General features: G+C 43.4%; 2 protein-coding genes across 4 annotated transcripts; one reads left to right on the forward strand and one right to left on the reverse strand.

Moving 5' to 3' along the window:
* Positions 1-5,745: 5,745 nt before the first annotated feature.
* Positions 5,746-9,450, forward strand: LOC112221173 (N-acetyllactosaminide beta-1,3-N-acetylglucosaminyltransferase 2). 2 transcript variants are annotated; one of them, XM_042303262.1, is made up of 3 exons: positions 5,746-5,781; positions 5,883-5,985; positions 7,752-9,450. In XM_042303262.1, the coding sequence occupies exon 3, from the start codon at positions 7,756-7,758 to the stop codon at positions 9,250-9,252; it is 1,497 nt and encodes a 498-aa protein (XP_042159196.1). In that variant the 5' UTR covers positions 5,746-5,781; positions 5,883-5,985; positions 7,752-7,755; the 3' UTR covers positions 9,253-9,450. The 2 variants fall into 2 exon arrangements, with proteins under 2 accessions (XP_042159196.1, XP_024239089.1); XM_024383321.1 differs by lacking the exon at positions 5,746-5,781 and having other exon boundaries at positions 5,788-5,985.
* Positions 9,451-9,988: 538 nt separating this feature from the next.
* On the reverse strand, positions 9,989-16,171 carry eif1ad (eukaryotic translation initiation factor 1A domain containing). Of its 2 annotated transcripts, none has more exons than XM_024383330.2 (5): positions 16,070-16,171; positions 13,503-13,608; positions 13,123-13,231; positions 11,529-11,637; positions 9,989-10,722 (listed from the first exon to the last, which is right to left on the reverse strand). In XM_024383330.2, exons 2-5 carry the CDS (start codon positions 13,590-13,592, stop codon positions 10,482-10,484), a joined length of 549 nt encoding a protein of 182 aa, XP_024239098.1. In that variant the 5' UTR covers positions 13,593-13,608; positions 16,070-16,171; the 3' UTR covers positions 9,989-10,481. The 2 variants fall into 2 exon arrangements, with proteins under 2 accessions (XP_024239098.1, XP_024239097.1); XM_024383329.2 differs by having other exon boundaries at positions 15,981-16,153.
* Positions 16,172-16,250: the final 79 nt, after the last annotated feature.

Here is a 16,250-nt window from a genome sequence, read left to right on the forward strand (position 1 = left end):
TCTTGACAACAAGGTTGATGAAATCCGAGCAAGGGTAGCATTCCAGAGGGACATCAGAGACTGTAACGTTCTCTGCTTCACGGAAACATGGCTAACTGGAGAGACGCAATCCGAAGCGGTGCAGCCAGCGGGTTTCTCCACGCATCGCGCCGACAGAAACAAACATCTTTCTGGTAAGAAGACGGGCGGGGAGTATGCCTTATGGCCAACGTGACATGGTGTGATGAAAGAAACATACAGGAACTCAAATCCTTCTGTTCACCTGATTTAGAATTCCTCACAATCAAATGTAGACCGCATTATCTACCAAGAGAATTCTCTTCGATTATAATCACAGCCGTATATATCCCCCAAGCAGACACATCGATGGCTCTGAACGAACTTTATTTAACTCTCTGCAAACTGGAAACGATTTATCCGGAGGCTGCATTCATTGTAGCTGGGGATTTTAACAAGGCTAATCTGAAAACAAGACTCCCTAAATTTTATCAGCATATCGATTGCACAACCAGGGGTGGAAAGACCCTGGATCATTGTTACTCTAACTTCCGCGACGCATATAAGGCCCTGCCCCGCCCCCTTTCGGAAAAGCTGACCACGACTCCATTTTGTTGATCCCTGCCTACAGACAGAAACTAAAACAAGAAGCTCCCACGCTGAGGTCTGTCCAACGCTGGTCCGACCAAGCTGACTCCACACTCCAAGACTGCTTCCATCACGTGGACTGGGAGATGTTTCGTATTGCGTCAGACAACAACATTGACGAATACGCTGATACGGTGTGCGAGTTCATTAGAACGTGCGTTGAAGATGTCGTTCCCATAGCAACGATTAAAACATTCCCTAACCAGAAACCGTGGATTGATGGCAGCATTCGTGTGAAACTGAAGGCACGAACCACTGCTTTTAATCAGGGCAAGGTGTCTGGTAACATGACTGAATACAAACAGTGCAGCTATTCCCTCCGCAAGGCTATCAAACAAGCTAAGCGCCAGTACAGAGACAAAGTAGAATCTCAATTCAACGGCTCAGACACAAGAGGCATGTGGCAGGGTCTACAGTCAATCACGGACTACAGGAAGAAACCCAGCCCAGTCACGGACCAGGATGTCTTGCTCCCAGGCAGACTAAATAAATGTTTTGCCCGCTTTGAGGACAATACAGTGCCACTGACACGGCCTGCAACGGAAACATGCGGTCTCTCCTTCACTGCAGCCGAAGTGAGTAAGACATTTAAACGTGTTAACCCTCGCAAGGCTGCAGGCCCAGACGGCATCCCCAGCCGCGCCCTCAGAGCATGCGCAGACCAGCTGGCCGGTGTGTTTACGGACATATTCAATCAATCCCTATACCAGTCTGCTGTTCCCACATGCTTCAAGAGGGCCACCATTGTTCCTGTTCCCAAGAAAGCTAAGGTAACTGAGCTAAACGACTACCGCCCCGTAGCACTCACATCCGTCATCATGAAGTGCTTTGAGAGACTAGTCAAGGACCATATCACCTCCACCCTACCTGACACCCTTGACCCACTCCAATTTGCTTACCGCCCAAATAGGTCCACAGACGATGCAATCTCAACCACACTGCACACTGCCCTAACCCATCTGGACAAGAGGAATACCTATGTGAGAATGCTGTTCATCGACTACAGCTCGGCATTCAACACCATAGTACCCTCCAAGCTCGTCATCAAGCTCGAGACCCTGGGTCTCGACCCCGCCCTGTGCAACTGGGTACTGGACTTCCTGACGGGCCGCCCCCAGGTGGTGAGGGTAGGCAACAACATCTCCTCCCCGCTGATCCTCAACACTGGGGCCCCACAAGGGTGCATTCTGAGCCCTCTCCTGTACTCCCTGTTCACCCACGACTGCGTGGCCATGCACGCCTCCAACTCAATCATCAAGTTTGCGGACGACACAACAGTGGTAGGCTTGATTACCAACAACGACGAGACGGCCTACAGGGAGGAGGTGAGGGCCCTCGGAGTGTGGTGTCAGGAAAATAACCTCACACTCAACGTCAACAAAACTAAGGAGATGATTGTGGACTTCAGGAAACAGCAGAGGGAACACCCCCATCCACATCGATGGAACAGTAGTGGAGAGGGTAGCAAGTTTTAAGTTCCTCGGCATACACATCACAGACAAACTGAATTGGTCCACTCACACAGACAGCATCGTGAGGAAGGCGCAGCAGCGCCTCTTCAACCTCAGGAGGCTGAAGAAATTCGGGCTTGTCACCAAAAGCACTCACAAACTTCTACAGATGCACAATCGAGAGCATCCTGGCGGGCTGTATCACCGCCTGGTATGGCAACTGCACCGCCCTCAACCGTAAGGCTCTCCAGAGGGTAGTGAGGTCTGCACAACGCATCACCGGGGGCAAACTACCTGCCCTCCAGGACACCTACACCACCCGATGCTACAGGAAGGCCATAAAGATCATCAAGGACATCAACCACCCGAGCCACTGCCTGTTCACCCCGCTGTCATCCAGAAGGCGAGGTCAGTACAGGTGCATCAAAGCTGGGACCAAGAGACTGAAAAACAGCTTCTATCTCAAGGCCATCAGACTGTTAAACAGCCACCACTAACATTGAGTGGCTACTGCCAACACACTGTCAATGACACTGACTCTACTCCAGCCACTTTAATCATGGGAATTGATGGGAAATGTAAATATATCACTAGCCACTTTAAACAATGCTACCTTATATAATGTTACTTACCCTACATTGTTCATCTCATATGCATACGTTGATACTGTACTCTATATCATCGAATGCATCCTTATGTAATACATGTATCACTAGCCACTTTAACTATGCCACTTGGTTTACATACTTATCTCATATGTATATGCTGTACTCGATATCATCTACTGTATCTTGCCTATGCTGCTCTGTACCATCACTCATTCATATATCCTTATGTACATATTCTTTATCCCCTTACACTGTGTATAAGACAGTAGTTTTTTTGGAATTGTTAGTTAGATTACTTGCTCGTTATTACTGCATTGTCGGAACTAGAAGCACAAGCATTTCGCTACACTCGCATTAACATCTGCTAACCATGTGTATGTGACAAATAAAATTTGATTTGATTTGATTTTTAGAGGAGATCTGCATGGAGGAATGGGCCAAAATACCAGCAACAATGTGTGAAAACCTTGTGAAGACTTACAGAAAACCTTTGACCTCTGTCATTGCCAACAAAGGGTATATAACAAAGTATTGAGATAAAGTTTTGTTATTGACCCAATACTTATTTTCCACCATAATTTGCAAATAAATTCATAAAAAATCGTACAATGTGATTTTCTGGATTTTTTTTCTCATTTTGTCTGTCATAGTTGAAGTGTACCTATGATAAAAATGACAGGCCTCTCTCATCTTTTTAAGTGGGAGAACTTGCACAATTGGTGGCTGACTAAATACTTTTTTGCCCCATTGTACATTCTTGTTTTCTGCTGGGGCAGTGACATAACTGTGTCTCAATCTGTTTAGTCAAGGTTGTTTCTGCCCTTGTTGTTGCAACACACACTTTGACATAATGCTTAACATTCCATACATTGCAGTGATTTGGGCATGCAGTTGAGCAGGTGTTTGCACATCTCGTAACTCCAGTTCTACCTGACAGGCATTGAAACCCTCAACAGTCAGAGACAGTTAAAAATAAATGCCTGGGAAGATTGTCTATGTACAACACAATGTTCCACAGATAAAGCACTGATACAATGCTGATAACAAACCATTGATTTGTGTTAGATCAAGGTGAAACTGGGAAAATATATATATATATTAATTTTTTTACATTTACTTTTTATTGTATTCTCTTCCAGCTTGGTGTTTGTCTGGGGTGGGCTACCGTAGAAGTATTACCCAGTTCAAAGTATGTGGTTTGCAAATCAAAGTTGATTTGTCACATGTGCCAAATACAACAGGTGTAGACCTTACTGTGAAATACTTACTTACAGGCTCTAACCAATAGTGCAAAAAATGTGTTAGGTGAACAATAGGTAAGTAAAGAAATAAAACAACAGTAAAAAGACAGGCCATATACAGTAGTGAGGCTATACAAGTATTAGCGTAAAAGAGGGGGTTGGCGAGTGGTGGGTGGCGGGACACAATGCAGATAGCCCGGTTAGCCAATGTGCGGGAGCACTGGTTGGTCGGCCCAATTGAGGTAGTATGTACATGAATGTATAGTTAAAGTGACTATGCATATTTGATAAACAGAGAGTAGCAGCAGTGTAAAAATAGGGTTTGGGGGGGGGCACACAATGCAAATAGTCCGGGTAGCCATTTGATTACCTGTTCAAGAGTCTTATGGCTTGGGGGTGAAAACTGTTGAGAAGCCTTTTTGTCCGAGACTTGGCACTCCGGTACTGCTTGCCATGCAGTAGTAGAGAGAACGGTCTATGACTGGGGTGGCTGGGGTCTTTGACCATTTTTAGGGCCTTCCTCTGACACCGCCTGGTGTAGATGTCCTGGATGGCAGGCAGCTTAGCCCTAGTGATGTACTGGGCCATACGCACTACCCTCTGTAGTGCCTTGCGGTCAGAGGCCGAGCAATTGCCGTACCAGGCAGTGATGCAACCAGTCTCAATGTTGCAGCTGTAGAACCTTTTGAGGATCTCTGGACCCATGCCAAATCTTTTTAGATTCCTGAGGGGGAATAGGCTTTCTCGTGCCCTCTTCAGGACTGTCTTGGTGTGTTTGGACCATTTTAGTTTGTTGTTGATGTGGACACCGAGGAACTTGAAGCTCTCAACCTGCTCCATTACAGCCCCGTCGATGAGAATGGGGGCGTGCTCGGTCCTCCTTTTCTTTAATTAACAACTGGCAATGGCCTTTTCAACTGATATTAACTGTATATTTAGCTATATTGTGGCCAGTGAGCATAGCCGCGAGAAGTAGCAGTGTTGAGGGTGCTGCACCACCCCCTGAAAAAATCAATTGTTTTTTGTTAAATTAATATTATTTTATTATTAATATTTAAAAATATATATATATAATAATCAAATTAGTGCACTTTATTACTCCTGTATCAGCGGTGAAAAATCCTTGTCAACAGAGCGGGACAAAAAAATCCTCAACAGCACCCCCACATCTTCACGTGGCCATGCCAGTGACTATTCAGACTATCATTTCCTCTAAAATAGTATTAACAATATTATTATTGTTATCTCTGGAAGATAGTAGAAACGTTTTATTTTGTCATTTCTGTCAGTTGTGGTAGGTTTAGTATCAACAATGAAGGGAATAGATACAAAATTGAAATACAATATTTGTTTAAAGATTTTAAAGATCCACCCGACTCCCTAGAACCTAATTTATCACATCTCAATGGGTCCAGGTGTCCTCTGACATGGCACAAGTGGGGGCTTGGGCCTTTCCTCTTTTGTCCTTAATTGCTCCTCTGTTGCAAGGATGACATCAGAGTGCACCATCAGACCAACTCCTTGAATTATAAAACCCTTGAATTTCGCCATTGTGTCTAAAACAAAAACAGTTTTGCTGAAAACATAATCGTTTTACCCTTAAGTGTATTTAAGTGTATTTATACTTCCAATATCGGAAATATAAGAAATTGAGTGGTACTTTATACTAATAAACATCAGTAACAAACGTATGGCATCTCTCTTGTTCTAATTTCTGACGAGTCGAGGGGGAGTGTCCTTCGTATATATATATATATACCTGCAACTTTTTTGCTGCATAGGTAAGTTCTTGATCTATGGCCATGCTGTCGAACAAACGTTTGTGAAGGTGGAGGCCACTTCAGGGGACCATTAGGTCTCAGGGTCGTCTGAGAAGACCAAAGAAAATATCCTTTCATTTTTGTTGTATTATTTGATTATATAATTTGTGTTTTGGTCGACTTTTATATCAATTGGCACACGCGATGGATACATTGGGCATATGAAAAGGAACGCTTAAAGCCATATGGGAAAACGTTCGTTTCAAAAGAATAAATCGAGGTAGGTTATGGTGTAATTTACAAATAATTGAGTATGTTTACATGTACACTAATAATTTGGATTTTTAATTGATTATAACAGTAGGCAGATTATGCAATAGTCATGTAATCACTTTACTATGTTTATCTTAAATCAGCGTAAGGTCAAAATCGAAGTAAGCACACCCCAATTAAAACACATGGTTTTCTGAGTCATTTGTCGAATTATTAGGACGTGTACACACCCTAATCGGCGTTCCAACTGTGTATTTGATCTGCGCATGTGGAGCAACAACTGAGGTCGTTTTCACCTACAAACTTTATTATGTCCAAACTCAAAATTGTATTGTAACGACCCTGGGTTTATAAGCGCGGAAATCACCGCACGAGCATGCTTCGCGATAGCGCGCCGGACCTCGGGTGCGAGACCTGCTCCCTGCCTGTTTCATTACATTGGTGTCAGAAGTGATCGGACCTCGCATCCACGACAGTGCGTGTGCTTGGCTGGTGAGCGAGGACGCGCTCTTTGAAAGGAGGGAGTAGGGGGTTCGAGACCTGCTCCCTGCCTGTTTCATTACAGTATTAATTGGCCAAGGCAGAAGCTATTGTAATTAACTGAAATGTGTGAGTCACACCAGCGAGGAAGACGCGAAGCGAGAGGGAAAACTAGGCCCATAATCATCAAGTGGCGTCTTTTCTTTGGCAGGTGACATGGAGCACAGGGCGTGGATTAGCTAAAGAGACTGCAGAGCTCGACGTTCAGGGCTGCCCGCTGGCCTGGCAACATCTGTCTAGAACGCGGGGACAGTTAATCAAGCTGTCATATGGCCAGTAGGCCTAAATGATCAAACTCCAAAGCAGAAAAAAAGATATATAAAACATTGACGACGTCTGACGTTTCACACTTAGTATCAACCAGCATTCGGTTTCTAAGCAAAAAAAATACGAAAACATTCCCTCTGCCTTACTTGAGTGAGCCCCGCCTGAATAGACTACATCCTAGGAACTCTCACCAAGACCCGTCTCAGCGGAAGCAGGAAGCTCATAAATTCATCAACGCACGCATTCAAAAGTGTTCCACCAGCTTTTCCGTCTTTTTTCATATCACAGTGATGTCATTGTTACCAAAGAAATGTTTACGTAGACCTACACTGTAGAGCTGCTTGCTTGTCAAGAAATTACTATTATTTACGACTATTAAATCGTATTTATGACTATTAAATCACTTGTTGGCTAAATACAAAATGAATATTGTAATAATGCTATTCTGTAGTCAAGGCCTGTGCTATATAGTTTTTTTTTAAACAGATTGATTCCAGAAGCTGTTCATGAGCTATGTCGTTTATTTATCAGCTGAATTTTAACCGTGGCAAGAAAACAAAAATCGAGAGCACACAACTCATCACACAGCTGATGTCTTCTAATAAGCCCAGTCACTGCTAACATTCCTAAATGCAATCAGCTGCATCATTCTTGGGAGAAGACATGTTTACTGTTGCCTTGTTTTCCACTTTATATTTAAATAAGCCTACACATCACACTTCATGTTTTTACATACTTAAAACCATACTAAATGACTTAAAACCAGAAGTAATTATTCTTAGTTAGTCATACAGCTGTATTGACTTAAGTGACAAAAGATTGCAATAAAATCCTCCACCTCTTCCCTCCCCTCCTCTCTCACTCCCCTTATCATTCATCCCTCTCTCTCCTCACAACTCTTACCCATTTCTTCTTCACTCTTCTCCAAATGTATCTTGCCACCTCTTGCTCTTTCCTTTTCTCTAGTTAAATGGCGCAATGCCATTGCCGGTGGCGACGGGTGCTCCTGTGCCTGTGCTGTGCTTCCAGTGTCCTGGTAGGGTCTCTCTGTGTGTACATCACCCTGGCTGTGTGTTATGGTATGACCACCAGTACAGGCCTGAGCAGCTCTGCCCCTATCTTACAAATTCTACCAGAGAGCTTCATTGCACCAGGGCTTACCAGAAATGACTACCTGGCCCCACACCCCACCAACTCCTTCTGGGACCCCAAGCCCCACGGAGGGGCCCTCTGGAACCGTCTCCAGCTACCCATTGACCGCCATTACAATCCCATCCTGAAGCCCAAATCCAGCAAAGAGCACAATGACCATCTTGATACCAATAATAATAATGCAAACTATTTGCGGCTTTCCCTTCCCACCTTGAGTGCAGGGTTCTCTGAGATCGGGAACTTGACATCTCAAATGGATGATTTTCAGAAGCTGCCCCTGCAGATGCAGATGTTTGTGTACTCCATGCACTTCAGGGACTACCCTGTCCTCATTGAGCCTGCTAAACTGTGTGGACGTGGGCTAAAGAAGGGGCAGGGCCCTCTCCTACTGCTGGCCATCAAGACCCAGGGCATGAACTTTGAGAACCGCCAGGCCATCCGGCAGACATGGGGCTGGGCGGGGTGGGTGGCAGGGGCGACGGGGAAAGGCGGGGTGGTGCGGAGGGTCTTCCTCCTGGGGAAGAACCATGTAGAACCCCATGTGGACATCAGTGAGTTGCTGCAGCTGGAGAACCGCCACTACGGGGACATCCTCCAGTGGGACTTCCACGACTCCTTCTTTAACCTCACCCTGAAGGACGTACTGCTGTGGGACTGGCTCTCCACCCACTGCCCCCTGGCACGCTTCGTCTTTAAAGGGGACGACGACGTCCTGTTGCGGACCCCTGCTCTCTTAGACTACCTCCGGGAGCAGACGATCCAGTCAGGTGCGCCCGGGTCAGAGGGTATGAAGGGATTCATGGTAGGGGATGTGATACGAGCGGCTGTCCCCAACAGAGTCAACTCTACTAAGTACTTTATTCCTGATAGTTTCTATAAGGGGCTGTACCCTCCGTACGGGGGTGGGGGAGGTGTGGTGTACTCAGGGGAGCTGGCCCTGCGGCTCAACCGTATCTCCCGGAGAGTTCACCTGTACCCCATTGATGATGTCTATGTGGGCATGTGCCTCCACAGGCTTGGGGTCCACCCCATCCACCACCCCGCCTTCCTCACCTTCGACTTCCCCAAGAAAGAGGGGGTAGAGCAGTGTGCGTACCACACTATCTTACTCGTACACAAACGTAGCCCTGCTCAGGTGATGAAGCTGTGGTTGGAGATAATGACGAACCAGACAGAGTGCAGCAACACCATCCTGAGAATGGAGAAGGAGAAAAAGAATACACTTCTGATAGATCCATTTAGTGTGAAAGACAACGAGGGACAGGAACTTCTGACGGATCCATGGGATAGTTCTGGAAATTCAGCTCTATTGTGAGGTAATCACTGACTGATTTAAAACTGACAATGGATGGATGGTGATGGAGAAGGAATGCTACCACTTGAGAATAGGGAAGAGCCTGCAGGACCTTCTGAAAGACCCTTGGGGTATGCCAGAAACTTCCACTCCACACTGAGGTAACCACTGACTAGTTGTTATAAAACTGAAGGTGATTAATTGACTGTTGAGAAGGTATGCTGCCATTTTAGAATGGGGAAGATGCAGGGCCTTCTGGGGGAACAGGGTACACCTGGAAACTTCCTCTCATAGTGAGGCATTCAGACTGGCTTTCCTATTATAGAAAACAGACATATGGTGATTGACTATCGAGAAGGTGTGCTGCCACTTGACAATGGCGAACAGTACCAATTATTACTGTAAACCCAACAAATGTTTTTTTTTTAATTAAAAAAGAGGCTACGTTTGAGAAATAGTAGACTCGCTATTTTAAAACCGACTCAAATGATGGAGAAAGGTATGCTACCAGCTGAGAATGGCCCTGTAACAAGGCCCCACAATGTGAGAAAGGTGGACCTAGGTTTGAGAGAAATACTGAATGTTGACACGTATTTATTAAAGTATAAACCAGAATGACTTGATCGGTACAGTCATCTGTGATGAATGTCACTGAAGGCCATACATGTGCATTGCATACATAGCTCAACTGCCTCCTATTGAACAGGTTTTGGTTCCTTGCTGTGGGCATGAATTAAATGTGCAAATAACCCTCTGACACTTTAATGTTGTGCACTTTAATGTTTTTCTGAACATTAAACAAAACTTTAATCTTTGATTATATAATTTTGAATCAGACATATGTTTAATTAAACAAAAACAAAAATCTGATGAAAGACCACAATAAAGATTTTATTACACAATCATTATGTACATAAATTATGACAACCTCTTCAGTCAGGAATGTCATGGACCAGTTCAATTATTCCACAATTAACCTATTTTTTAGCAGTTTAGCAAAGCATGCTAATGTTCCTCTCTAGGACAAGTGATATAAGTATGATATACCTAACCTATTATGTCCATGGGATGCTAAGTTCAACCACCAAATAAATGGTGAAATAGCAGGATTTTCTGTTTGATTGGATTCATGGGGGTGGGACTGGAGAGTATAATCCACAACTCATTCTTCAGCAGCAGTGTATTCTGAGGGCGACATGTGTGTAAACATTGTCCACAGCAGTGTACTGTCTCTTGTAAAGATTTCCCCTCTAAAAGCTGCTCTGCACTTTATCCTCCTCTTCATCCTTCTCATCCTCACTGTCTTCCTCACTCTCACTGTAGTGGACGTTACAGCGGTTGGTGTTGACGAAGAGATCGCTCTCGTCATCCTCTGAGTCAGTACTGTGATCACTCCCACAATCCTCTACCTTCTCCTCCCTTCTCCCCTCCCTGGGCTGTGGTGCATCTGTTCTCTCTTCCGATGGGGGCTCGTCTGTGAAGGCCTCAGGCCTAACAGAAGACACACAAAAAATGAAAAATAGTGCCAGCAGAACTCACTTGATTCAGTTATAATTGAACCTTTGTTTAATTGTCTTCTCATTCACAGGTGACATATGAGTCTGTGTGTGTGTGTGTGTGTGTGTGTGTGTGTGTGTGTGTGTGTGTGTGTCAGAAAAAACATCCTACCACATCCTGTTGGGATTAAGATCATTTGAAATAATTTCTTCATATTTTCACAAGAGCAGCAAAAAAATGTTTGTCAGATGTGGTGGCCTTGTAGTTACTATGGCAAGGTCATAGAAGTGCTGACTAAAATGGGGTTTACTGGCTACATGCGTTTCTGCATGTTATTTCTATATGTGGATGTAAAGTTGAAGTGGGAAGTTTACATACACCTTAGCCAAATACATTTAAACTCAGTTTTTCACAATTCCTGACATTTAATCATAGTAAAAGTTCCCTGTAAGGTCAGTTAGGATCACCACTATTTTAAGAATGTGAAATGTCAGAATAATAGCAGAGAATGATTTCAGCTTTTATTTCTTTGTCATCACATTCCAAGTGGGTCAGAAGTTTACATATACTAATTGAGTGTTTGGTAGCATTGCCTTTTAAATGTTTACTTTGAGTCAAACGTTTCGGTAGCTTTCCACAAGCTTCCCACAATAAGTTGGGTGAATTTTGGCCCATTCCTCCTGACAGAGCTGATGCAACAGTCAGGTTTGTAGGTCTCCTTGCTCGCGTGTATGTATGTGTGTATGTAAACTTCCGACTTGAACTGTATATACTGAACTATGGGTCCAAGGAGCACTCACCAGAGTGTGAGTTTCTGCAGGTGCTGAATGTGGTCTCTGTAGAGTATGAAGCTGATCTCTCCCCTCACCTTCTCTCCCTCCTCTATAGGGTCTACAATCACATAGTCACCTGGGAGGGGGGAGGGAGAGCAATGCCATGTTTACAATAACAAACCAATACTGAGAGGAATACAAAGACCTTCATTGTGTTCAGTAGAAACTAATCCAGAGTGTTTCTGTCTTCATGACATTGAGGTGGTTGAACCACAAAAGAAAGCACACCGACATACAGGTATGCAGAAAACATAAACATGAAACTAGCCACTCAAATTCAGGACAATCAGCCGGCTTTAGTGTTTGACTGCCACTGGTACTCCGGGCTGCCTATTTCCAAACAAAGCCCCCCAGTATCTGGTCTGGGGCGTAAAGTCACAATCTCTGCTGGTCGGCTACTGCGTAACGAACTAGCAGTGCCAAAAGCCCTGGTCTGTCCTAGAAAACCAACGTAAATTACAGCCGTTTACAGCTCTAAAATGTGTTTATTAGTTCAATCGCCACAGCAAATTATTTTCAAGTTCACTACAAATCGAGGTAGTTAATTAAATAGTGATCCATTCTGACGACTACATTTATCGCCACACAGGACCACGTGCTGACAGACCAATCACGGACTGGCAGGCTACGAGGAGGCTCGCATCCTCATGCACACGGAATTCATGTGGTATCTGTTATAGATGCCGAAGTCAATAGCAGCGTTGGGTTGATGCGCTCAGGAAGAATGAAAATGACTTCATCGACCATAGTTACGGCCATCTTCACCATGATTCTTAATATGGCGTGATTCAAATACTTCCAGTTTCATTAGAAGTTTTCGATAGGAATACATGGATGACGTCAGCGCCATCACTATCTACTGGTTTTAATGTCTATGGTCCAAAAAAAAACATTCTCGGTGTAAACTTAAAGGTGCAATATTCAGAAGTCGCTCCACCATTTCCTAGTTGTACACAAGTTTGCCTAATTTCAGTTTATGCTACAAACAAGCAGCCATTGTGTGAAGAATAATTGTACCATCTAAACTGCTGTAAAAATGTATTTTTCATAAGAAAAAATATTGTATTCTCAGCTTGTTTGAAGCTGCTGTACAAAACCGAATGTAAAAGACGCAAAAAAAAGCAGTCACTTAAACTGTTAAGTTTAGGTTTTGTACAGCAGGTTCAAACAGCTGGAAATCTAATCTTTTTGGTTATTGGGAAGATATTTCACAGCGGTTTAGATGGTACAATGATTCTCTACACTTAGTGCTCATTTCTGTCACAAACTGAAATTAGGCAAAATCTCCGAATTTTAGCCAGGAAGTGGCTGAGCGATTTATGCATATTGCACCTTTAATAGCGGGAAGCATAGAAATAGGGCACATCGAAGCAGTAGATCTGTTCTGAGACCTGGTTTCAATGTGATCTATAATTCACAATTCTATTTGACTTTAAACATTTAAAACCACAAAGTATATTGAAAAGATAATGGGCCTATATATTTTAAAATAAGATATTTAAAAACAAAACATCGTTATGGTGCCATTTGGGATGCACTCTAGTATAAGGGGACATGTTACCTCTCTTAATCCAGAGGTTCTTGCGGAATTTTGGGGGCATGCTGATCAGGAAGTTCTCCCCCTGGGCCGTGACAGCCTCGTGCAGGTTGTTGCCACGACTACCAAGAACCTGCATGGAGACAGGTACAGAGACGGGATTAGTATGACAAAGAAACTGGTAGAACGTGCATGCAAAAACAGGTAATTAACTACAGGTGCAGCAGAGATGTGTGTCAGTCAGCTTACATGAAGAAAGACTTAAAAGTTCCCATCCTCTTGCTTCATCCACTGACCCTATCTGTTTGGTATTCGCTGAATGAGTCCAAATCAGACATCTAGGCTAGTCTTTGTTGTGTGTGTTCAGTAAAACATCTGTCATGTCTGACAGCACAGATACTAACCCGCACAATCTGTTGGTTCTCTGTAGGTGTGACGTAGTCGTCGAGTGTCTGCTCCTTGACAACATGCTTGCGTTTAGTAGCCTGTGACATCGTTGAAGTTTGCCAGCTGTGGAAAGATCAGTTTTCATCACCACTGTTGTTAGTCAACTGTTCTTTATGAATGTCAGGGGGACAGAATAAGTTACAGATAGCAAACATCTAATGAGAAGTACAGGCTGCTTAATCCATAACAGGCAGTGGTGACCCATCATTCAGAGCAGTGGCAACCCCACCTGTTTTGACCCCCATATTTTAAGCAAAAATAAATCAATAAATTGTGGAGGGGGCTTGCCTGTTTTGCATGTTATTTGGCATTAATACATGTCACATATCAGTTTGCAAACAATGTATTAAAAAAATGTACAGTGGTAAGAAAAAGTATGTGAACCTTTTGGAATGACCTGGATTTCTGCATGAATTGGTCAAATTTGACCAGATCTTCATCTAAGTTACAACAATAGACCGTGTGCTTAGACTAATAACACACAAATTGTATTTTCTTGTCCATATTGAATACATAATTTAAACATTCACAGTGTAGGTTGGGGAAAGTATGTGAACCCCCAGGCTAACGACTTCTCCAAAAGCTAATTGGAGTTAGCTAACCTGGAGTCCAATCAATGAGACGAAATTGGAGATGTTGGTTAAAGCTGCCTTGCCCTATAAAAAAACTCACAATTTGAGTTAGCTATTCACAAGAAGCATTGCCTGATGTGAACCATGCCTCAAACAAAAGAGATCTCAGTAGACCCAAGATTAAGAATTGTTGACTTGCATAAAGCTGGAAAGGATTACAAAAGTATCTAAAAGCCTTGATGTTCATCAGTACGGTTAGACAGATTGTCTATAAATGGAGAAAGTTCAGCACTGTTGGTATTCTCCCTAGAGAGAGCACAGTTCAGAATGCTCAATGAGGTTAAGAAGAATCCTAGAGTGTCAGCTAAAGACTTACAGAAACCTCTGGAACATGCTAACATCTCTGTTGACGAGTCTACGATACATAAAACACTCAATAAGAATGGTGTTCATGGCCACAGAAGAAGCCACTGCATTGCTGCTGAAGCCACAACATTGCTGCACCTCTGAAGTTCGCAAAAGTGCACCTGGATGTTCCACAGCGCTACTGGAAAAATATTGTGGAAAGATAAAACTACAGATAAGTTGTTTGGAAGGAACACAACACTGTGTGGAGAAAAAAAAGGCGCAGCACACCAACATCGAAACCTCATCCCAACTGTAAAGTATGGTGGAGGGAGCACAACAGAATGGCTTCAAGAGAAGAAAATACACCCTCTGGAGTGGCCCAGTCAGAGTCCTGATCTCAACCCAATTGAGATGCTGTGGCATGACCTCAAGAGAGCAGTTCACACCAGACATCCCAAGAATATATTGCTGAACTGAATCAGTTTTGTAAAGAGGAATGGTCCAAAATTCCATCTGACCATTCTGCAGGTCTGATCCACAACCACAGAAAACATTTGTGTTATTGCTGCCAAAGGAAGGTCAACCACTTATTAAATCCAAGGGTTCCCATACTTGTTCCACCCTCCACTGTGAATGTTTACATGGTGTGTTCAATAAAGAGATGAAAATGTACAATTGTGTGTTACTAGTTTAATTAAGCAGACTGTCTATTGTGACATTTTTATTTACCTTTATTTAACTAGGCAAGTCAGTTTAAGAACAAATCCTTATTTTCAATGACTGCCTAAGAAGTGGGTTAACGCCTGTTCAGGGACAGAACGACATATTTGTACCTTGTCAGCCCGGGGATTTCATCCAGCAACCTTTCAGTTACTGGCTAAACGCTTTAACCACTAGGCTACCTGCTGCCCCATACTGGCTATGATTGCCTCTTATCTGCTTGTCGTCTCCTTATACCCTAGTTTGTACATCTCAATTGTCAGTAGAAACCAAATGTGTTACAGAAAAATCAGCCAAAGGGCACTAAATGAGGTTCCCGCTGATAGCCAGGCGTAGCAGTGGCATAGTGTCATTCATGTATGGTTTAGTGTTGTGGTTTTGCTGGTATGCATCCCATTGTTTTTGCCCCACAAAGATGTACATGTTATAATCCCCACTGACAACAGCGTAGCATTTCAAAAGGTCAACCCTTAACGACGTTAGTGTGACAGCTAGCTAGCTAACGTTTCCATCAAAATGTATGTTTTGTTTGGGCAAAGTAAGTGGCAAGCGGTCCCACGTTAGCTAGCTAACGTTAGCTAGCTAACGTTAGCTATGTCAAGCAGAAATGCCGGTATCGTACAAACACAAATGGCTAATTGTCAGAATTATGCTTGCTGTTAAATTGTGAAATTATAGAAGATTAGACAATATATTAACGTAGTAATTATAAGTATTGGTAGCTAGCTAGCTAACGAGCAGTTTTCACTAGAGTTAACACGCACATACACTTAAAATGAGCCACTTGCTACATACCTTATAAATCTGAACTGCAAAAAATGTGTATCTTTACTGTAGGTCAAAGATTCTGGATTGTCAGATGGCATGTGAACTTTGAAAAATACCTGTTATATCAAATATTAGTTTCCAACAGCCAGTAAACGCATGTGCTTCCTTTCCTTTTAGGCACTGCTGACGTAGGGATTCTACTCCAGTTGCATTCTGGGAGTTTTAGTCGTTTTCATGTACGGGGCTTGGCTGTATTCAAGAACCGCATGCTTTTGTGACTATATAGTTTCTCCAATG

The sequence above is a fragment of the Oncorhynchus tshawytscha genome, linkage group LG21 (assembly GCF_018296145.1).
Source record: "Oncorhynchus tshawytscha isolate Ot180627B linkage group LG21, Otsh_v2.0, whole genome shotgun sequence".
In the NCBI taxonomy this organism is placed as follows: Eukaryota; Metazoa; Chordata; class Actinopteri; order Salmoniformes; family Salmonidae; genus Oncorhynchus; species Oncorhynchus tshawytscha.

Bases quoted from the DNA above. Each gene is read 5' to 3' on its own strand.
- LOC112221173 (XM_042303262.1), top strand. From the start codon at position 7,756: ATGGCGCAATGCCATTGCCGGTGGCGACGGGTGCTCCTGTGCCTGTGC.
- eif1ad (XM_024383329.2), bottom strand. From the start codon at position 16,051: ATGCCATCTGACAATCCAGAATCTTTGACCTACAGTAAAGATACACAT. The intron at 13,609-15,980 runs GTATGTAGCAAG...ATCTTTCCACAG, and splicing joins TTGCAGTTCAGATTTATAAG to CTGGCAAACTTCAACGATGT. The intron at 11,638-13,122 runs GTAACATGTCCC...CCCCCCTCCCAG, and splicing joins GAACCTCTGGATTAAGAGAG to GTGACTATGTGATTGTAGAC.